Source organism: Dasypus novemcinctus, chromosome 7, assembly GCF_030445035.2.
Source record: "Dasypus novemcinctus isolate mDasNov1 chromosome 7, mDasNov1.1.hap2, whole genome shotgun sequence".
NCBI lineage: Eukaryota > Metazoa > Chordata > Mammalia > Cingulata > Dasypodidae > Dasypus > Dasypus novemcinctus.
The window spans coordinates 70,258,205-70,282,712 of record NC_080679.1 but is presented as its reverse complement, the minus strand read 5'-3'; the positions used below and the strand labels follow the sequence as shown (position 1 = coordinate 70,282,712).

The following is a 24,508-nucleotide window of genomic DNA, read 5'->3' as shown; positions in this document are numbered from 1 at the left end:
GTAATGGTAACTTTGGCTCCTCGGGACAGGAGGAAAATTAGGAAACAGTGCCCGTGAGAATGCTGCCTTTTGTGGCATCTTCTCATGGAGGTAAGCAGCCATCCCAGCTTCAACCAGTTTTTCTAGTCCCTTCTCAATTGGATAAAGTTCTTCTAGAAGGTAGGTGAAGAGTGAGAATACGGGCATCTGTGAGATGTTTCGTGTGTGTGTCAATTATTCCATGGCGATATGAAATAGGGATTAAGTTGGGTCTATAGTGTATTCTTTTTATAATTGAGGGCGTTGAAAAATAACATGGTGAGACAACCCTGTGGCAATCAGAATTTGATGATGGTGAAGGACACATGACTCAATGTTTGCTATCCCAAATTTCTGTCCTTTGCTCTATTTCCCAACCCATGGTGATTTTGCAGTAACAAAAATACCACTACAAATAATAATATAGTGATTAATAATATTGCTATAATTCTAATGACCACTTATTCAAATCCTTACGTGCATTATCTTATTTAATTCTCACAATTGGGGTAGATGATGGAGCTAGGATTTGAAAATAATTCTGCACACAGACCTTAATTAATGCTCTACTAGTAATTCTTATTTTTTATTCCAATGTACAATTCACCCATTTATTAATTTATCCTATAGATACTGTTTTTAGTCCTTCTTGTAAAGATGTTACGCATAAACAAATCAGGGCTATCTCAGAAGAAGCACAGAAAGTGTCTCTCCCCTTCATTTCTCCTTCCATTTTCTTTCCCTTCTTTCTTCCCTCTATCCAAAAACATTCAATAAATAATTCCTCTTGGGAAGGGGATTTGGCCCATGGATAGGGTGTCCACCTACCACATGGGAGGTCCAAGGTTCAAACCCAGGGCTTCCTGACCCGTGTGATGAACTGGTCCATGGGCAGGGCTGATGCACACAAGGAATGCTGTGCCACGCAGGGATGTCTCCCGCGTAGGGGAGCCCCACGCGCAAGGAGTGCGCCCCATAAGGAGAGAGGCCCAGCGCGAGAAAAGTGCAGTGCACACACATAGAGCTGACACAGCAAGAAGACCTAACAAAAAGAGACACGGATTCCAGGTGCCGCTGACAAGAATACAAGCGGACACAGACGAACATACGGCGAATGGACAAAAAGAGCAGACAACTGGTGGGGGGAGGGGTTGGGCAGGAAAGGGAAGAAGTAAATAAAAAATAAATCTTAAAGGAAAAAAAAAGAATTCCTCTGTACTAACACCCTGCTAAGCACTGAGAATAAAATTATGAAAAAGATAAAAATCTAGTTAGGAGAAAAAAGTGCATAAACAGGTGACTATAACTTTATGTCTTTTAAATCTCATATAAGACTACTGCATGTACCATTGATTTGCATATTTAAACTTTCCTGTGATTTTCTCCTTCTACCAATATCTATTTGGTATACGGAAGATTCTGAAGATTGTGTGTTTATTATACTGTGCCCCTCTATGTACTGTTATCTATACAGTAACATTTTATTTGCTCTACTTAAGTACTTCACAGATATAAACAAAATCTTTGGTAGTATCTACAGTGCAGAAGTGAAAAAGCACATCTTGAATCAACAGAAGCATCTGAGAGTCAGAGAGACAATAGGTGTTCTTTTAGAAATTAGAGTGTCTGAGGGGAGATGCTGTGTAGGCACTGGGACCAGGGCAGAGCTCTGGGTGAGATGTGCGTCAATGGGAGGGGCTGAGGTGGGGTGGGGGATAATAATAGGAACAGCTTTCTAGCTCTCTAGGTCACGTCTTCACAATAAGGTTTTCTCCTATGGTAAGAAAAGTTATGAGTTTCTAGAATTTCTATTCAAATATAAATTCATAATACATTTTTAATCCTGTCAAATCATTATTTAATTACCACTATTTAATAAAACCTAAGATTTAAAATCTTTATCTACCCAAAGACATATATAGAATCTGTGAATTTATTAAAATTATATGCAAAATGGTGTGCATATATGCATTTTTCTTGAAAGGCTCTCTGCTGAGGAAGTCACAGGCACAAGGCCATTTCCCAGCCCCCACCTACTCAGCCCTTTTCTGTTGTGTGCAGATGTTTCCATACATTTCTGTTCTGCAGCCTGGGGAGATGTTAGTTCTAATGCAATGGCCTTAAACCCAAACCAGGAACTAGCAGTCTCAGTGGCTTGCCAGGGAGGGCCCTCTTCACAAACGTTGCTACATGCCCTTTGCTCAGTGGCGGGGTCCCATTCCCCTGGATTGTATAAATACCCACCCTTCGGCAGCACAGATTTGTCTCTCCTCTCTGCTGTGGAGCAGAGTGGTAGAGCTACCATCCACTGATCTGATCTGAGTGGTTGGCCTCCCCAGGAGACTGGCCATGATGCGATCTCTTCCCCTGCTCTTTTGAACCCTTTATGCTGTGTAAGTAATAAAGCAGAGTCATTCGCTGAAAGTCTTTGTTGTGTCTGAATCCATTTCCCATGATGCTCTGTGTAGCAAACTCTCTTCGCAGTTTCAAGCTTTCATTAAATTCAAATCCATGATTCAAAAGTGATTACGAATCAATGAATATAAATGACTATTTGAGAAATTAAGCACCATCACAAGAAGCTCTTATCCCTCCAGCAATTTAGCATCTGATTCTGATATAAATATTGTACTTACATCAAGAGCCACGGACTGCTTGGCCCAGGACTTCTTTACTTGATCATACATAATTGTGTTATTGATGCCAAGGCCACAAAAGATGACAAAAGCCTGTGAAAGAGAAACTCCACTAATTAAAAACGGAGTCTAACTAATACTGCTGATTTATAAATGTGATTATAGATGAAAGGGGTAGTCTGGGGAGGTTAATGTTAATTGACAGACAGCTAGAAGATAATCTAGGGACTGGAAAATATAGTGATTTCGGTGGTAGCTGAGAGTTGTGGTTAATAAACCAAATATATGAATGTTCCTCTATTACAGTGTTAAGAATATGGTGATATATGGGAAAAACACAACTAATGTAATTTATAGACTATCGTTAACAGTAATATTGTTATGTTTTTGTAGCAAAGGCAAAGACGGTAAAAAAAATGAATATGGGATTTGGTTTTATGAGATGTGAATATGATCAAGCATTTTTTTTTTTTCATTTTCTTCTAACCAATCTGTACTCATTTATTCATCTTTCAAAACACACAGGGGAGGGGGGCAGATGTGGCTCAAGCAGTTGAGTGTCTACCTCCCCCATTGGAGGTCCCAGTGCCTCTTAAAAAAAGCAGAAACAAACAACAAACAAAAGAAACAATAAAATGAACTTAGGGGAGCCAATGTGGTTCAGTGTTTGAGCACTGGCTTCCCACATATGAGGTCCCGGGTTCAATCCCCAGCCCTGGTACCTAAAAAACAAACAAAACAAAACAAAACAAAACAGGAAACAACTGAATTTGTGTTTAGGATCAAATAAGATAAATGTACCTGGAGTGGATATTTTAAAGTAATGCTTCTATAATTTGTTAAGCTGCCTTTTGTCTGTTATTTTATTTTTGAAGTTGAAATAAATAACATTTTAAAAATTGTGATAGCCATTGGCAAAATCCAATATGAAAGCAGGTAGTCATCAGGCATGGGTATGAAAATACAACTTTTTTTTGTACAGAAATGTGGGCCTTCAGGAAATATATACATTAAAATTCTTAATTACTATTGTTATATAACAAGTTTATGCCTCATATTGCATGGGAGAAGAAGTACTAATTTGATGTCAGTATGAAGAAACTACTTGACATATTTTGAAACATAGTCTATTTGAACGTGTTCTTAATTCACTTAGGTTGTGGGCTGATTTTAATAATTATTCCATTTAATAAAAAGCAACCTCTTTCATGACAGTAGCTAGTCTATAAATTATTGTTGGTAAAGAAACCAAGGATGTAACTATAAGATAAATATTAAGATGAAGGAAGGTTGATTTAGAACCAGTTAACAGATTTAGAACCAGTCAGAGATATTCCTGACTAGACAAAGTAATCATGGGGTTTTCATTTTGGCTACTGGTATAAAGCTTACAAGGAGGCCTGTTCAAGGCCTATCTGTCCAATTAAGGGGGTCTGGAATAAATAAAAACTTGTAAACAAAAGGAAGGCAAAGACAATACACCTGGCTGAGCTAGCCAGGGGGTGGGTTTCACGATTTTAAACACATGTTCCACACAAGGCTAAGACAGCACTTTAGAGAGAAGAGCGGCAGATTTGATTCAGTAATAAAATTAAGATAAAAGTCACCAATGATTGCAAAATAATTTGATTAGTGAAAAATAGAATCAAACCTTACCTAAGTATTTATATATTCTCTTGATCTTCCTTTAATTTTGTCACACAATTTCAGTACATTAATAGATGATTAGTAACTATTTATGCTTATAAATTTGGGCAAGCTGCAACCAGGAGACTATTGGTGTCTCAACAATAGCCTTTATACATTTAGTTTATACATTTATTTTCTTACCTCGAAAAGTCGTTGATCTGCATCATCAAAAGGTTTCCCATCAAGTCTGTTCAACACTTGAGCCACCCCTGTGGGAAAAGTTTGGGATACGTGATCACCGCAGTGTGTTACCACAATATAGTAAGTTGGAGTGGACTCTATGACTCCTTTAAGTAACTGCAGACACTCACTTTAAATTCTGATCTCTCTATGTCAGCTGGCTCCACGTGAGTAAACTGGAGGAGGAGTAGGGCAATGAAGCCCATTTTCAAAGGCTACAATATTCAGATCAGGTCTAAATAAAGCCTGGAGCTCCCGGAAACCAGGCATCCGTGGGATTCCCTGGAAAGGTTTTCAAGATGACTGTGTACTACAACTTTTATATAATTGGCTTATATATATCTGCATATGTATATCTTTATAACTGAGTATATATATTCAATTCCCTGAAGCACAATGCGTGAGTGAGGCAGTAGGGTATAGTGGAGTTAGAATGTCTGGGAAGGTTCAAATTTCAACTCCACCATTGGCTATGTTCCCTTGAGCAAGTTACCTGACTTTTTTGGCACTCATTTTCCTTGTCTGTAAACTGGGGATTAAAATGTAACTATCCCAGAGGGTTTTATGAAGATTAAATGAGATGTTTGAATGCTTATCAGACATTTAGCATATTTGGAGTAAACATTCAAATATTAGGAATTATTACAAGCAGTAGGAGTTGGTATGGTACCGTTACTTTTAAAGCAAGGTTAGTTCTGTTGCCTGCTACCAATGGGCACATAATGTTCTAATAAAATTTACATGTACTTCCTTTTTCCAAAGTTCATTTCCAGTTTTGTACCAGATATTTTAGGGAAGGACTATCAAAATACACAAGTCTAACCAGAAAACTGTTACCCTGTATCCCCATTTAGTACAAAACAAAAAAATTGCTGTGATTCTAAAGCATATTTGTACTTTTAAAAACACCTAATTTCTCACCAGGGCAGTTGGTAATCATATGCTAGAAAACATAAGTGTTACACAACTTTTCTTAAACATGTAACACTTAAAAGTACAGTCCTAATTTTGAAGTAATAACAGATGATAACTTAGAACTGAATTGTAGGAATATATGTGAGATTGCATTGAGATAGTAACAGATGACATATGGTACAGACTTTCTGTTCTCTCTCAACATAAATATTTTTAAAATTCTATACACGATGTAACTCAGTGCTTTGTACTGGGGGCTTAAATTTTCAAATCTTGGAATATTTTTCTGCAGATTAAGGAAATTTATATTAAAACATCCTTTCAGAATTCACATCTCAATACTAAATCCTCTGGATAGTAGCAGTATCTTAGAGTTTAACAGGAAATCTTATAGGAAGAAGCGGGGTGAATAAACATATTAGTTGCCAAGTGCATTAATTACCTTATGTCTCAGAAACAAATCATATTTTCATTGTGTTTCATTTATTATTATTATTATTACCAATGCCTGCATCCTCACGATTTCTCTACTTTTCTTGGCTAGGTTTCTTTCTTAGGTTTCACATTTTCCTGACTGGCTTTTCAAAGGGTGGGGAAGGGCAGGGAGGGAGAGAAAAACTGGAAGCTGCTTTTACCTGCACTGCTCCCTTATTGTGAAGAACATGTGGCCTATTTCAGAACCATCTAGGCAGAAAGGTAATGTTCAGCATACATGTCATTCTACGTGTTCTTTTCTCCTTTGCATTTATACCATGTGTAAAAGCATAGATGTAAACATGTAGACATAGTGAGGAAAGCTGTACCAGGTGTTAGGAGGCCCACTCTGCTACTAACTCACTTTGTGACCTTGGACAAGTCACTGCTCTCTCTAGTTCTCTTGGTTGATTTCTGAGATTCCCTCCTGCTTCAAAATGTATTGGTTCTTTGTGCTTAATAAATATGTATTCATTGTTCTGATTACTGTTGATTCATTAGTATTCTGCACATATGAGACTGGTACAAGGGTATGAGATACATGTTGAAAGTCCTGGACATAAAAAGGAGGACATTTTAAAAAATAAATAAAAATTGGCAATAAAAGATACATGGTGCATCATTCTATTTATATAACATTCATGAAAGAATATAACTATAGAGATGGAGAATAGATTAGTGATTGTCAGGGATCTGGAATGGGGGGAGGATGGTATGGCTATACAGGGTAACGTGAAGGAGTCTTATGCTAGTACAGTTGACTATCTTCATCATGGTAGTGGTTATTCAAGGCTACAAGTGCTAAAACTGCATAGAGCTATACACATTCAAATTAGTGTGTGTGTAATTGGTGAGACCTAGAAAAGTTCTATGGATTGCACCAATGCCTTCTGTTCATCTGGGCATTGTACTACAGTGGTGAAAGATGTTAGCACTGGGAGAGGATGAGGGAAAGGCACAAAGGACTTCCCTGGACATTTCTTTTCAACCTCCTGCGAATCTTTAATTATTCATAATAAAATTTTTTAAAAATTTTGGACAAAAGGGGGAACATAAAAAAGAAGTGTTGTATTTTAAAGCAAATTTGTATTTCTTTACAAAAAAAATTTTAATTATTTAGGTCAATGTCTTACCAATGATTTGGTGGTTGCTATTCCAAATAGGGACACAGAGAACAGATCTTATGTGAAAACCAGATATTTGGTCAGCCTAGGATATAAGAAAGGAGATAATTAAAATTAAATATTAATCACATATTTCTGATTTACAGCTTACTACTCTTCAAAACAGACATTTGAAAATAACTTATAAAAGACGAATTGTAATCTAATTTTTAACATATACTCTAACCTGTTTCTTTTCATTTATAACGTCACAATGAACATCCAAAAGAAATCAATCCCTAAGCAAACGTGAACCAAGCAAAATACCCCAAACCCACACTACCACCCCAAATCCTGCAGCTGTAGAGAACTGGATATGAAACTATCTTGATCATAATTACACTGCCAGACAAGAATTCTGTTGACCATTTCTACTCTGAGTATTTTAAGATTTTAATCAAACCAGTAGTCTTTATTTTTCTTTGCTTGAACATGCCTATTAGTAAAAATGTTCATGCTTATAATGCTGAAATATATATGTATATTTCTTTTTAATTCTATATTTTTACTGTTGCTAAAATATAGAAACTGCAAAAATGAGACAAATATAGATATACTAAGATCTCCTTTCTGTATCTTCATAGATATTCAAGAGATGACAGATTTAAAATATGAATAATTATCAGCATGAAACATAATTCAGTAAAAAGCTTCACTTAATATTAAAAACAATGGTCCATCTTGAACTGTTACATAGAACCTGCTAACACAGAAAGGGTCTCAGTAAGTTAATATGATCTTGATTTCTAGTGAGAACGGTCAATCTGTTATCCCATTACTACAGGAGAAAAAATAAAGATATCAAGGTTTTGGATCATGGCATTGAGATAAAAAGATCTTTTTAAATGTTCACTGTGGAAGAACTACATTTTTAACATTTTGAAATTGAAAGTTAATTTATACACCTAAATTTTATAGTTGGATACTTTCCTTTTTAGTTTTCTTCCATGAGAAATTAATTTTCCAGATGTTTTCTATTCTTGATATTGGTATGTTAGTTTCTTTTATCAGTATTTTTTGCACATGCATGTAGGAAAGTGTAAACCTCTTAAGTCTACAGCACAATGAATTTTCACAAAGTGACCATACCTGTGTAGCGAACATACCCACTTGGACCAAGAAATAGAACATTATCATCACTCTAGAAGCCACTTCCATGCCCTTCCCTCCTCCCAAAAGATAAGCACTATCCTGACTTGTTTGCTTTTATTAACTTTATACAACTAGATTGCTTTTATTAACTTTATACAAATGGAATCATAAATCTGTATTCTTCTATGTCGGCTTCTTTTGCATAATATTGTTTTTGAGATTTAATTTTGTTCATTTTCATGGCAGCATTGTGTTCCAATGTTGGAATAAAATATTGTTTAATCATTTTACTTTTTATGTACACTTGGGTTGTTAACAGTCTGAAACTATTACAAAGAGTGTAGTAATCAATATTCTTTACATATTTGGTGCATATTTATATTCTGTATATATCAAGGAATAGAATTCCTGGAGTATGCACATGTTAGCTTTAGTAAATATAAACATCACCAAAATGTTTTCCTCCAACTAGAAGTAAATGAGAGTTCCAATTCCTTCACATTTGATATTATCAGTTTTTAAAAAAATTTTAGTTCTGATAGATATGTGGTGGTATCCCAGAAGTATATGAGAGTTCCAATTGCTTCACACTTGATATTATCAGTTTGTTTTTTGTTTTTTTTTAATTTTTGCAGTTCTGGTAGATACGTGGCAATATCTCATTATGAATGTAATGTGACTTTCTTTGATGACTAAGGGACTACAAATATTAGTTTGTCTATTTTCCTGGATTAAATATTCATACATGTCTGCTCACTCTCAAAATTAAGCCAATTTATTTAGACAATGAATTTTATGGTCTGCCTACTGATGATTAATCAGGTTGTGCAACTTTTCATATATTTATTGCCTTTTTTTTTTTTTTGAGGTACCAGGGCCAGGGATTGAACCAGGACCTGATATGTGGGAAGCAGGCACTCAACCACTGAGCCACATCGGCTTCCCTGAGTTGGTTTTTTCACTTATTGCTTGTCCTTTTTTTTTAATTTTAGGAGGCACTGGGGATAGAACCCAGGCCCTCCCATGTGGGAAGCAGGTACTCACCTTCTTGAGCCATATTCACTTCTCAATTGTCTTTAAAATATTCTCTTTTTTGAAGTGCCTGTTCAAAATGTTTGCCCTTTTTCCTGTTGGGTTGTCTGACTTATAAAAATTGATATGTAAAAGTTTTTCTGTTTTCTGGATAACAGTCATTTGCCAGATATATTTATTACAAATATCTTTTCCTCTCTGTGGGTTGCTTTCTCATTTTCTTAATGGTGCCTTTGATTCAGAAGTTCTTAGTATGATGTAATCAATATATCAGTCATTTAATTTATAGTTAACACATTTTTGGTCTTATTGAAGAATCTTTCCCTACTTATAGCTCATGAAGCCATTCTCCTTTTTCTCCCTAGTAGCTTTATCAAATTTTACATTTAGATGTACAAGTGACCAGAAAATAATTTTTGTATACAGTGTAAGCTGAGTCAAAATTATTTTTTCCTTTTTTAGTTGATAGCCAAAATTGACTCAGCACCATTTTTTTTGGGGGGGGGGAAATATCTTTATCGCTACCACTCTGCAGTATCACCTTTGTCAATAATCAAGTGTCCATGTAAATATGGATCTGTTTCTGGATTCTCTATTCTGTTCCATTGATCTTTATGTCTATTCTTATGCCAATACCATACTGTCTTAAACACTATAGCTTTATAATAAGTTTTGGCATCTGATAGCATCTTTGTCATCTTCTTAAATACTGTCTTGGCCAGTTATGGCCTGTATTAGTCAGCCAAAGGGGTGCTGATGCAAAATACCAGAAACTGGTAGGTTTTCATTAAGGATATTTATTTGGGGTAGGAGCTTACAGATACCAGGCTATAAACATAAGTTACTTCCCTCACCAGTCTATTTTCATGTGTTGGAGCAAGATGGCTGCCAACATCCGTGAGGGTTCAGGCTTCCTGAGTTCCTATGTTCCTGGAGCTTGCTTTACTCTGGGTTCAAGGTTCCTTTCTTCCTGGGTCTGGCTTCTCTTTCCCCTGTAGAAAAGCCAGCAACTGACTCTGTTCAGAGCAATCAGAAGCAGTTTTTGACCCTTTTAACTAGGTTTTCAAAGATGACAATTATCTCAATGACAACGATTACATTTATTGGATGCTCGGCATTATTTCATACACTTTAAAAAACAACCCTATTTTTTTAGGTATTTTTATCATCCTCTCTTATACGATAAGACTTAGAGAGATTAACTGTCTTGAATGGTGAGACACTGGTTCAAAGGAGCCAGACAATAACAAACACATCCATCAAATTATCTTCCAAAAGAACAAAGTGGTTTTCTGGCTCTCCCTAAGGATGAAGTCTGAATTACAGCAAAGCCAGAGAGCATGAAGAGAAGGAATCGGATTTAGAGAAGTTTTGGGGGGACAATCTACAGACTTGGGCTAGCCACCACATCACAAGAATGGTATGTCTGTTTTATCTTGCTGCAGGAAGGTTGTGTCATATTGCTGTGTCTGTGGTTGTGAGCCAACGTCAGCAGTACGGCACAATTGTCTCTTCAACTCCAGGCCTACCCTTGCCCCTGTCTAATCTCTCCTAGGAAATCTGAAGCCGTTGAGGCAGGAGGTCGCAGAAGGCAGGAAGAAAGGGAACATGCAGTAAGAGACAAGGAGAGACATTTCCAGAGGCTAGTGGTGAGAAAAACAAGCCTTCGGCTGTTCACCATGGAAATAAAAGAGAGTTTTGTCACCGATCATTTTTAACTTATTGCAGTTCCCCAAAGGTATGTTTTATTCTGGGAAGGTTGGGGGTAGGTACTCTCCCATCCCGGTGGAAGATAACAGCCACGTTTCTGGCTTGAGTAAAGGTGGTGGAGTTCCCTGAGGGAGGAAACAGGAAATTTGAGTGAAACCAATGCGATTACAATTGAGACAGCAAGAGAGGGAAGGAAAGGTTGCAGATACTAATCTTGGAGTCATCTGCACTCCAGGGTTAAATGAGTGAGTAAAATCACTAAGGGATCACTGAACTTTTCCAAAAAAAAAGACAAAAGGGACTAAGAACTGAACCTTGGGAAACACAATATTTAGGGCTGAGAGAAGGTAGGGTCAGCGGCAGGGATGGAAATGGACACCATCCATTTCTTAACCTCAAGGTTTTATCTAATATGCGAACACATAGCTACAACCATTATTTAAATAAATATCAATGTGTATCAGGAGACTGAACAATATAAATACCCTTTGAGTTATCAATCAATTTCAAGTCTATGAGTTTATCCCAAGGTAAATTATCAAAGCTCTGCACAAAAAAATACATATAAAGCTGTCACAGTATTATTTATAATGAAAATTTAACTAGAAGGAGTTAGTTAAGTAAATCATGGCATATATCCATATGGTGGAATATTATGAATATTAAAATCATGCTATAGAAGAATTATTTATGGACATGGAAATTCCTAATACATCAAGGGATGATAATTTATATAATAGTGTGGGTATGCTAACACATATTATATACATTGGGAAAGCCTAGAAAAAAATTATATTCACAATAGTTCCCTTTGAATTGTTTTTCTATGGGAGTCCTTAGTTATTTCCAATTAAAGATATGTCTACTTAAAATGTTTGCCAAGTCCCTGTCCTCACTGGGCCTTTCCAGCTAATGGAGCTAATTAGAGATGGTTTAGATCTTGGAGCCATCAAAACATAACACGCTGCATACTCAGTCTCTCGTGGTCAAAGGATATGTAACATGAATCGTTGATAATATAATATTATCCATTAATGTGCAACATGTTTCCTTTCCCTTGAAAGACATGTACACCTTTAACAATAATCAGAAAGCAATACTTTAACCCCCAAAGGCTGATCTACTGGTGAGAAATTTTGGCACTGGGACAAGCTGGTGGAGGAGATGTTAGAGCATCAGCCCACTTATTTCCCTGAAATAACAATACAGAGGCTGTTTGCTTTTTTTTAATTAACTTACCTCCACATAGGGGCAATACTAATAGCTTCTAGAACACAGACTACAAATGCTTCCTTAAATGCCTGACAAAACCACTCCTAAAAAATAAACTGATATTTCTGCTTATAGCTGAGGCACCATCACCACTATCTATATATAGCACCATCTTGGAACTAGGGAACCCGTATTTGTCTTTACCACCCATAGCCACCCCATTCTATATCTTATGTCTTTTTCTCTCTTAAGATTTATCTTTTATTTATTTCTCTCGTCTCCCCCATCTTCCACCCCCCCAGTTGTCTGCTCTCTGTGTCCATTTGTTGTGTGTTCTTCTGTGTCTGCTTGTATTCTTGTCAGTGGCACCAGGAATCTGTGTCTCTTTTTGTTGAGTCATCTTGCTGTGTCAGCTCTATATGTGTGAGGTGCTACTCCTGTGTAGGCTGCATGTTTTTCATGTGGGGCAACTCTCCATACAGGGCACACTCCTTGAGTGTGGGGCTCCCCTACACAGGGGACACCTCTGCGTGGCACGGCACTCCTTGTGCGCATCAGCACTGCACGTAGGCCAGCTCCACACAGGTCAAGGAGGCCCTGGGTTTGAACCCTGGTCCTCCTATATGGTAGGCGGATGCTCTATCAGGTGAGCCAATCTGCTTCCCTCTTAAGTCTTAATAATATTTCTCCTCCTGGCCATCCCCTTCTGGTCTCTGGAATCCTTATGTTCATTGTTCAATCTTCCCTACCAAATCCTGCTCTCGGGAAAGGACTCAAACTGACTTACACTAAGCATCAGTGACTGAATAACGTTTACCAACAGCAAATACATTTCAGAATATACACAGAGCTTTATCTCCTAATGCTTTAAATTTTGCTCATTTTCCATCATAAAAGAACCATAACCTATAGACCACAAGGTGCCACAAAGACAAGGGAAGGCACTGTCCTGCCAGCCAAGCAGAGCATCCAGATTGCAGAGTGCTCCCCTATGAAGACTTGACAGGCATGAATGGGCTTTAATGTTCTAAGACAAAGGATCTTAGAGCCTCAAGCCCTATTACTCTTAAGTGCTACATGACAAGGGTAAGTACTATGGAGTCGTCTGCAACAGGTTTTAATTAAAAAAAAAAAATCAGAAAGCACTTCACATGAAAGAACTGCATGGGACTGAATAGCTACAGAGGAGTCATGACACCTTAGTTTTAATTGTGTAACTCTGGGCATCAGCTATGGGAGGCAGATCAGATCTAGGTGCCAGTGGATCTCCACCCCCCACCCCCCAGAATTGATAACAAATACATGGATCACCAAAGCCCCCCATGCATAAGGGCTGTCCTACTCTTTCTTTTCTGCCATTCACCTCCTGGAACTTTCTCATTTAAATGAGGGGTATTTATTTAATAAATAAAGGGGTATTGTTTATTCCTATTGCAGGTAGTAAAAAAAATCCACATACTATGGCTCTAAAAATTCTTTACAAATGGAAATACTAAAGGAAGCAACAAAATATAATACCTTTGATTGACTAAATAATGGCTTGTTTTGCATTAGTGTATTTGTTTTAATGTGTTCTTTTGAATCTAATATGAAAAGAAAGGTGGCAAGCTTCACAGATGGTGTACTAGAGTGCAGTTAATTATTGAGAATTGAATTCAAAAGCACAAAGTCAACTAAAAGCAAGGTCAGAATAATTGTTTCATGGTGAAGGTAATTTGTAGACTATGCCTCCCAAGAAGCCACCTGATACACGAGCAGGTCATCTGCAAATGAGCAAATGCAGTTTATAGACGTGCTGTCAGGACAGTCTCAGACAAAGTTCTTAGGATAAAATCCAAGCAACATGCGGGTAAAGGCAACAGAAAAGGATACACCCACAAAGATATAGCAAGGCAAGTTAATCTGCATTATTTCAATCCTGGTTTGTAGTAATTGTTTATAGTTTTCAGAAAGCTCATAGTATACTGGTAAAATATAATTTCACATAATATATACAATGGGTCTAAACTTTATAATTTTGCTCGATTATAAAAATATATAAAAATAAATAATATTACACTTACGAAAGATTTAAAGCAAAAAAATCCCAAAATCTAATCTTGCCATCTCTAGAGATGGCAACAATTACAGTTTGCTATAAGTCCTTCTTGACCTTTTCCTACAAATACATATTTTTCATTAATATATAATATATTCATAAATAATATATAGATAATGTCAACAATGTTCAGCAACAATACCTTTTATGTACTATACACTGTTCTAGTTGTTGGGAATATATTAGTGAATAAAACCAGTGAAACTCTCACTTGCATAAAGCTTATAATTCAGTCAGTGGAGACAGATGGCAAACAATAGACTAAACATATAAATTATATGTTAGTAAGTGTTATGAGGGAAAAATAGAACAGGGTTAGAGGGATCAGAAATGCCCAGGGTGCCAGGTCATGCTGACAGGTAACATTTGACAAGGGCATTAAGAAAGTGAGGACATTAGCCCTAGGGATATCTGGGGGAGAGTATTTTAGCTGAGGAAGCAGCCAGTGCAAAGGCCCTGAGACGGGCGTGTGGGCATCATGTTCTAGGAACAGCAAGGAGACCACTGTGGCTGGAGCAGTATGACTGAGTGGGGGAGATAATGGGGTGCCAGATCATATAGGGTAATATATGCCTCTGAAGAACTGTGAGTTGGCTTTTACTGTAGTGAAGTAAGGAGACATTGAATAGTTTGTGAACAGAGTTGTAAGATAATATGACTTAAATTTTAAAAGTTTCCCTCTGCCTATTGTGTTGAGCAAAAAGTGGAGTGGGGAAGGGTAGAAGCAGAGAGACAGATTAAGAAGAGGTCATGCCATAAAATAGTCGAGAAATAATGGTGGCTTGGAGCTGTCTTGTAGCAGTGGCATGGTGAGAAGTGGTGACATTCTGGATATGTTTTGTAGATAGAGCCAAGTGGAGTTCCTGATGAATTAGATATGCAACATGAGATAAAGACAGAGGTAAGCCTATAAGATTTTTGGCATAAGCATTAGGAAGGATTGAGTTGCCTTTATGGAGACAGGGGAACAGAGAGGAGAAGACTTGGGGGAAAGATTGTGGGCTTTGTTTTGGACATGTTAAGTTTGAAATGTATATCAGGGAAATATATATATACACACACACACACATATCCACATATATTATTCTATATGTTATTATAAACTGCAGCTTGCTCTTTCCTTGTGGACATTTTTCTATATGAGGATATATAGATTACCTCATGGGGTCAAGGCATTTTGTATGGGCTCAATTTTGTTTTTTATTATGGTGTGGGAGGCAAAATTTTAAGATGGCCCCAAGATTCTGCTGTTCTCTCCCACCCCTACTTGCGAGTGTATACATCCTCTTGAGTGTGGGCAGAAATTGTGACTTGTGAATATGATGGACTAGTCACTTTCCTGATTAGGTTATTTTATGTAGCAAAGGTGACAAGATAGTTGTTCCTGTGTTTAGATTACATTGTATAAGGTTCTGTTGTAGCCGGCTAGAGTGAGAGTCTCCTGCTGGCTTTGAAGAAGTAAGCTGCTATGTTTGAGTAAGCCAGAGGGTTTGGACTTGAGGACAATCTTTAGGAGCAGAGAGCAGTCCTCAGCCAACAGCCAGTAAGAAAATGGGGGCCTCAGTCCTACAACCTTAAGGAAATCAATTATGCCAACACCCTGAATGAGCTTTGAAAAGGATGCTGAGTTCCAGGTGAGAGTATAGCACAGACAACACCTTGATTTCCACTTGTGAGACAATGAGAGAGATGCCATGTCTAGACTTCTGTCCTTCAGAAACTGTTAGATCACAAACGGGCATTGTTTTAAGTCACCAGGTTTATGGTAGTTTGTTATGTAGCACTAGAAAAGGTATTCCTTTCATTGTCTTCAGAGCCAAGCACAAACTTCCCCTTCCTAAGAAGCAAACAAGTGATAAAGCTAAAAGTCCACTAACATGGTAACCCATGAATATGAGAGACAGAGAGTCAGCTATATTTAATAGATCTTTTCTGTCTTCCATTCTTTTCAAGGATGACATAGTCTGGTAACAGAACAAGCATAGAGTGACCTTCATAGAGTTGCAGAACTTAGAAATGTGGATCTGGCTCTGTGACTATCTTAAGTAATCATTCTGTCATAATCCACTCCCCTCCATAAACTAAGGAGTTTGGTCTTAAAACCATGCATGCTATTAAGCTCAGCAGGTGCCACTCCTAAGAGTCAGCTCATACAGGCAGCGGAGGGCAAGTAATCACCATGGCTTGCCTGCTAAATCTGCTCTGTTCACCACAAGGAGGGAACTCTATTAAATATTTAACACAATCACAAAGAGAATACCCCTGGTGGACAACTATGATTACTTGCCCCATAACCCTCTCAGCAAGAGCCTGACAGCAACTGGGATGGCATTTATATCATATTAAAGATATTTTTTATAGTTTACTAATGGAAAACCAACTGTTTCAAAATAAGGATCATTCTCTCACTGCATATCTTTGGGCAGATTCTGAGGATTTCCCAGCAATTATTACTTGGTGGAAAAGACTCTGAAATTGTACATCTAGTTTACCTATACATCTTAACTTTACAGCTAAAGCAAAGATTAATAGAGTAAATTACCTATTATTAACAGAAAATGACCACTGGTATAATGAATCCTAAATTTTATAACACCCTATGTTAGTCCAAATTGGAGACAGAATTACAAAATGCACATGATTGGATGTGTTCGGGTTGTTACCAGCAGTTAGAGAACTGAAGAATCCATAAGATGGTCTGTTGGGCAGTTCATTCATAAGTTTCTGCTGAACAATTCCATTTAACTGCAATGTAGACAAATAATAAAAGCTACCATTTATTTAGCCCCTGCTATGTGTTAGGTAGTGGGCCAGATGCCTTACACCTATTATTTCATTGAATACTTATAATACTTACAACCACTAGGCAAGCATGGTGTTCTCCCCACTTTTCAGATTTGTCCAGGTCCTTACAACCTGTAACTGATGGGATCTAGGTTTGAATACAGATTTATAATCCAGGCTCTTTCCATCACATCAGCTGCCTTCCAGTCTTACTAGAGGTCCCTGGGACAACACCTTCATGAGGCCCAAACTGTGCAATAGGAATTGGTTTCTTTGGTTCCTAGAGACAGTTTCCTAAAGTAGTTGAAACATGATGCACCTTAGCTACAACAGTGATGAATATGACTGGGACTCATTAACTGGTCACCATACCCATTTTTCCTTCCCAGGCACACCACTAGGGTACATTTCTCAGCCCCCCTTTTAGCCAGGAGTAGCCAAGTATCTGGGGTCGAACCAATGCAACGTAGGACTGATGTTACCACTTCCAGGCCTAGCCCGCCAGAAACTTCCCATGCCCAATCCTCCATTCTTTCTTCCCTCATCTGCTTCACGGGTGTCAATGCCTGGGACTCTGGGGAAGTCACCTGAAGGAGGGAGCGCCTCATCAACCTGGGCCTTTGAATGACTTCATGGAGTAGAGAACAACCCCATCCCATTCCCACGCCACTATCAGGAACATCTGTTTGGGGCTCAACATAAGCAAAAAACTGATGTCTGTTATATTAAGCCACTGAGGTTTTGGAGTTCATTTGTTGTTTTAACAAATACAGTAGTTTGAAGGTAGGCGTCAGTTCTGTGTTTGAAATGTACAAGTATAACTGGCTTTTACCTATATGTATTAGGATAGAGAGTTCCTTGGGCCTGAACAGTGCAGCCAGACCCTGAAATCCCATCGTTCCCAAATGTGCCTGGGTAAGCCAGCCCCTGGATGCCTCCCGACTGGCATGCAGAGCCAGGCCTAAATCCCTCCGGTGCCATCGGCCCAGCCCAGCTCATGGCCACAGGATGTTCATCCAGCCTTTCCCACCTTGCAGCTGCCACCTGTTATTGCTCTTCCTCTGACCAGAGAAGGGAAGACCTGGCTTTTCTGAAGACTTACAGGTTATCAGATTTGTGCCACCATCCCTTCTTTACTGTTAGCAATCAACCACCCTTCACCCCCTCTTTGGCTAGAGACTTTCTTCTTCTGTCCACACAGTGTTTCTGAAGGAAGGGGACATCAAAGCTGGCTAGTGTTTATTCTAAGATATGCTAGTCTGTAGCTCTGTGTAAAGATACCCTCATTTAGAAAAAAAGATCCCAGCTACTATCACTCATCTGGTACTAAAAAATTAGTCCTCAATCAGGCTAATGTCTTCACCTAATATTCACACAGAACTGCACAAATTTCAAGACATTTATGTATGACTTTACATGTGACAAATTAAGCAGTATGCCTGAAGCTACTCAGCTATGCCTGGAGCAGACAGGACAAAAGGCAGGTCTGCAGGCCATAAATCCATGCTCTCTGTGTGGAGAAATAAAGGAAGGGAGCAATGTCTCCTGCCCAGGCAGCCCCTTAGCAGCTGATGGCCCCGCTGAGAGGATGCACCTCCTGATGAACTACAGTCCTTCTTCAGGCTCAGTAAAGAGAGGTCAGGTGGCCAGAATTAGCTGTTGAGTCATTGAGAAATTTAGAACAGAGACCAGAGCTCAGAATAATTGTGTTTCTGGCAAATTTAAATCCGTTGTAGACTTAGGTTGAGAAATTCTATAGGAAAAAGAGGAAATCCTTTGAAAAAGATTTCCCATGCCACCTCTCTGCAATTTATCATTCATGCTGACAAATCCCAAACTATCCAGGGAAGTCAGTGCAGGGAACAAATAAAGCAAGAACTTTTCTCAGTGGAGATAGCAATTAGCAATTGATCTGGGATTTTTTGTTGCTTTCTTATATTCCACTACTGATAAACAACAACTCAGGTATGATTACTAGGAAAAAAATACGGCCTCATGTAGAATGAAGAAAAGGGGACTCAAACATTCCCAGGCACAATGCAGTTCCTCCAAAAGGTGCCTTTGTCTCTAGAATGATTCTAGAATTGCTTTTAGTGGTAGGGTGAAAGGATGACACAATTTCATTTTTGGCTATAATATTCTTTTATCTTGAGGGCAAAACTTAATACTTCGGTGAGAAAAAGTTACCTAAAATGGTTAAGACTTACTTAGTGATTTACACCATCTCCCATGTTTCATTGTGGGGACAAGGTTAGAGCCTCTTAGCCTCTTGGGGAAGGGGAGCCGCTATAGTCTATTTCATCATTAACTTGTACAGTTGACAGCATCATTGAGACAAAACGAACTTGAAGGGGGAAGAAGCCTAAGCAGATACATAATTGTGCTTGCCTGCTGTGCCATGTGACATACACACACACATGCACACATGCATTTGTAGGGCATATCTACTATGTGTTTGGACAGATCTCTCTCCCTGCCCCTCTCTCCCTCCCTTCCTCTTTCAATCTTCTGTTGGCATTAGTTAATTCTTCTCCAAATTTTTTCTTCTCAGCTTAAGAAGAGAAGCTCAAGGTAACTTTAAATCCCAGGACCAAGCAAAGTGAAGAGGTAAAAATCATGGTATAATGTGTCTTCAAGACTTGCACTGACAATCCAATATTAGCTACATGGCAGACTGAAAGCATTTGGGTGGAGGGCCAAGAAGTAATGATTGTCTAAGTACATTCCTTTTTTTATTGTAGGGAAGAAAATTATTTCACTAAATAGTTACTGCTTAAACTACCACAGTTTACTGTCTTCAAATATCACTGCTTTTAACTACTGGATCAGGGCATGAAATTTTCATGCCCAGTTGTGCTTCAGAGTCCCCATTATTTTTTTTTATAGGTCAGCAGGGTAGGCTGCCTATTGGAATGGACTATAAGTGTGGAAAAAATGTAAAATGGGTGCATCACTAATCAAGAAGGGATATAATAAGACTCTGGCTGTGGACATAGCCAGATAGTATATTTAAGATCACTGTATTGTGTTAACAAGAAGTATTCTTGAGATATTAATTACACTGTTTTCTAAGAAAAAAAGATCAATGATTGGACAAGAATCTTTCATTACTCAATAAAGGTGAAGATGTGTATTGCCTATGACCCAGCATGTCATCCCTCTAGGTATAGACTCAAGAAAACCTCTTGCACATGTACATTGAGATACATGGACAAGAATGCCCTTGGCAGTTATATATGTAAGAGTTAAACACTGAAAACAACCCAAATCTCCACCAACAATATAGTGGTTAAATAAAGTGAAGTTTACTCATACAATAGAATACTTTTCTGCAATGAAATATATAAATGAATTATAAGTCCATGAAATTCATGAACATAATGTTGAGTGAAAAAAGCAAGCCACAGAAGAAAACTTACAGTGTAATTCAATTCATATAAAGTTCAGAAATATACAAAATAGAACTATATATTGTTTAGGGATTGAAACAAATGTGATGAAACTATATAGAAAAGCAAAGGAATGATGAGTTGAAAATCAGGATAGTGGTTACCTCTATGGTGGAAAGAATGGAGATGGACTTAGTGAAAGGTTCGAGGGTTCAACTGCAATGATAGTGTTCTTTTTCTTAAACTGTGTAGTGGGTACATAGCATACATTGCATCATGTTTTGTTATATGTTTACATATGTTCTATTTTTTAAAAAGCAATGGTGTAATATGTTGATTCCTCAGAATTTGCCTCTTTATATGGTCCAAAGCTAAGAGTAGTATTATAGTAACTCACAGCAAACTTAGCGCTTTGATTTGGGCTGGGAAAGAATCCTCATCTGTTGACATCTAATCAATTTTGTTGACTTGCTACCAATGAATTAGGAATTAATGATTTTCTTTTTCAGTATAGTAAGCATCTCAGTTTGCTCATCATTGCTGATATTAACAGAATATTGAGTACATTTCTCAATAAATTTAAGTGTATAGAAATTTGTTCTTTGGTATTCTCTCTTTTAAAAAATCAAGGAAGTCCAGGGAGCAGATGTAGCTCAAGAGGTTGGGTGCCTGCTACCCATGTATAACGTCCTGGGTTTGATCCCTGGTACCTCCTGAAAATAAAACAAACAAACGAAAAATGCAACTCAGGGGAGCCAGTGTAGCTCAGTGGTTGAGCGCCGGCTTCCCACATATGAGGCCTGGATTCAGTCCCCAGCCTGGTACCTCAAAAAAAAAAAAAAAAAAATTTAAGGAAGGGAGACATACAGCAAAAAGCAAAACTCCATAAAATTAGTGCTAAGGCTATGGCATCCAAATATTGACATCTGCAAATCATTTTCACTGCACTAATCACAGAAGCATGGTGGGCTTCTTCTTCATAGGAGAGCTACAAAAGCATTGGACTGTACTTTCACCAGGAAGGTAACTTAAAGTTCAGATTTAATGTACCAGAACTGATGGTGCTAGAGGGAGGTCAGTGGTAAGATGGCAAAGAGAGCACAGTGGAGAGACCCTCAACCCAAACTGGGATTTCCAAGATAGGAGAGTCTAAGCCGAGACCTGAAGAAGGAGTAGGAAGTACATTTGGGATGTAGCCTGGGGTGAAGAGGGTTTTAGGCAGCTAGTGAGAGATGGTGAGTTTTGGGAATTTAGAAGTTTCTTGCATAGATCTGTTAAAATGATCTGACTGAAATTATAAACTAGACTTAGATCTCACCCCCTTCCCCACGTACATTGTCAGGTCCCACTCCAGGCAACGGAGACAGCACAGGGCAGGGTTAAGAGAAAGACCTGTAGAATCTTTGTCTACCTCGAGAGTCAAGGTTAGCTCTCAATTTCTATAAAATGGATGATGACACCTATCAGGGTTACACAGATTAAATGTTCAGTTGTCATTATTACTAATCTATCCTCTGTACTGTCGTTGTGATTGCTCTAAAATACAGTTTCCACTTCTCCATTTAAAACTCAACTACTGGTTCCCCACTGCCCAGGAAAAAGACCCCTTCATACAACTTTCAAAGTCTTGATGATCTGGCCTCTGCTTCTCTGTCCAAACTCCTCCAGACACATTAAACTAATCTCAGTTCCCCAACTTCCCAAGCCCTCAGACAATACATATCTTCCCACCCTTTTTCACCAAGAAAACTCCTGCTACTCTTCAGATCTCAGCTTGGCAATCTCGAGTAGGAAACACTGAATTTTTAAAATATCTATAATATATCTATCTCTATCTATCCATAGAGTAAGATTTTATGTTTATGCGAATTCATCTGCATGATACACTATACTACCTTAGAATTTAAACTTCTGCAAGTCATAATCTACATTGTTTTAATATTTAGAGTATTAGCACAATGTTCTTACATAATTAACAAATTTACTATTTCCTGGGAGCAATTTTTAAAGATATGGTACTTGTTCTAGGATCTACTGGGAAATTACTATGTTCTATATACATTTTTATTATTAAATATGTCATAGTTTAATCTAAACTGTACCCAATCATGAACCAGAATCAGACTAAGGATAGGCACTTTGCCACAAATCAGGATAGAGATAGGAAGTTTTTCTAACTTTCAGTTAGTAGGAAGCAATGCTAAAAATCAGATCATAAGGAAAAGAGGCAAAAGAATTGCCAGGAAACTCAACAGTTGCTGTCAGTCTCTATGTGTGCCTTTGTGCTTCCAATAGCACTGACTTTTTTACTGCAAACCATCCACGGTGTGACAATGTGCCTTAAGAAACCAAAGAACCTCTCACCTCTGCGTCAAAGCGAGGATCCTGGTAGGCATCACTGATGTTCACTGGAAGGCCTGTAGAAGCAACCAGCTCGGCAATGCTGTTATTTATTAGCCAGTCGGAGTATGATGATTTCTCCATGCTTTCTTTGAAACTGTCAGAACACCAAGGCAAACAGTAAACAAAAACCAAATCAAAACAAACAAAAAAAGAAAAGAAAACTTCGTAAAACTATAATAGCAGGATTATCTGTCTTCATTAAGAAGGGATATATGACTTTGGTGACAGAACAATAGCAACATAATTATCAGCAGCTGCTTCAAAAAAACTTACCTGCTATAACAGTAAAATAACCAAATACATAGGTAGTGATAATAGATTCTCTATGATCCACAGAGCAACTTTAGGTTGTGTTAGGCCTCAAAACAGGCAGACAAAAAGTAGACATTAGGTAAAGACCAAAATTGACAATAGGACACCAATGAGGAGCCTAATGAAGTTCTCCAACCTTCCCAGCCACCCTTTTAAGTGAGCAAATTAGATGTTTTGGCACCAGGAAAAATTAAACCCAAGAATGGGGAAAAAACATGAAACAAGTTGAGAAATTAAAAATCCTAAATGCAACAAACAAGCATTTCTAGGTTAGGTATAATTTTGTTAATTCTGTAATTATTTTTGTAGTCTCAGAGTATGTTTCTTAATAAAAGTACATTTCCTGTTAAACACAAAATTATCATATGACCTAGCAATCCCATTCCTGGGCACTTACTCCAAAGAAGTGAGAACAGGGAATAAAAGAGTTACCTGTATACCAATGTTTATAGCAGCATTGTTCACAATGGCCAAAAGGTAGAACCAACCCAGGTGTCCACTGACAGACCAATGGATAAACACAATGTGGTATATCCATACAATGAAGTATTATTTAGCCATAAAAAGGAGCAAAATTCTGATATATGTTACAACATGGATGAACCTTGAACATTAAGCTAATTGAAATAAGCCAGACACAAAAGGACAAACATTGTATGATTCCACTTATATAAGGTATCTTGGTATCTAGAATAGGTCACTTCAAAGACACAGAAAATAGATTAGAGATTCCCAGGGGCTGGGGGAAAGAGGGATTGGGAAGTTACTACTTAATGGAGACAGCATTTCTGATGGGAATGATGTAAAGGTAATGGAGGGTGGTGATGGTAGCACAGCACTGTGATTGTAATTAATGCCATTGAATTGATACCAAACAAAAGTGGCATTTCAAAGAGAGAAAGGGGAGGTCAGTGACCTAAGGGCCCAAAAATCTGCCTGCTCAATTTTGAGGAGTTTAGGGCTTTTATGGATTCAAACAGGGAAGGTAGAGTGGTTTCCATCACAATAGCAAGTATACACAAGGGTGAGGCCAGTCTAGAGCACTGTAAACAGGGGTGAGACCAATCTAGCTAGTTTCAGTAATTTCAGGCATTAACCTTTGGCTATTTTATAATATACTGGAAGTAAAAAGGCATCTAAATAATGATTCAGTAATCATAATTATTTTTTAAATCTTAGCCCTCAGTTATAGAATTGTACACTTAAAAATGGTTAAAATGGTAAATTTTAAGTTATGTGTATCTTACCACGATAAAAAAAGGGTGTGTGTGCACATTTCCTATTTCAAAAATCTCACTTAAAAGTCAGTTTTAATTTTATTGATCCCTAACATTAAGAATTTGAATTATACTAATATTCAATTTGAGCAAGAAATTTTATGTTAAATGATTTAATGAGGTT

The 24,508-nt window shown here is 37.8% G+C and overlaps 1 protein-coding gene across 1 annotated transcript in view; it reads right to left on the bottom strand.

Annotated features, from left to right (window-relative positions):
* The window catches only part of PDE11A (phosphodiesterase 11A), a 482,125-nt gene that overhangs the window by 198,509 nt on the left and 259,108 nt on the right, over positions 1-24,508 (bottom strand). Inside the window, exons 6-9 of the mRNA XM_058300593.2 lie at positions 22,757-22,889; positions 7,046-7,121; positions 4,485-4,552; positions 2,655-2,747 (exon numbers count right to left, since the gene is read on the bottom strand). Coding sequence (XP_058156576.1) covers positions 2,655-2,747; positions 4,485-4,552; positions 7,046-7,121; positions 22,757-22,889 — 370 coding nt within the window. The remainder of the gene's footprint in view (positions 1-2,654; positions 2,748-4,484; positions 4,553-7,045; positions 7,122-22,756; positions 22,890-24,508) is intronic.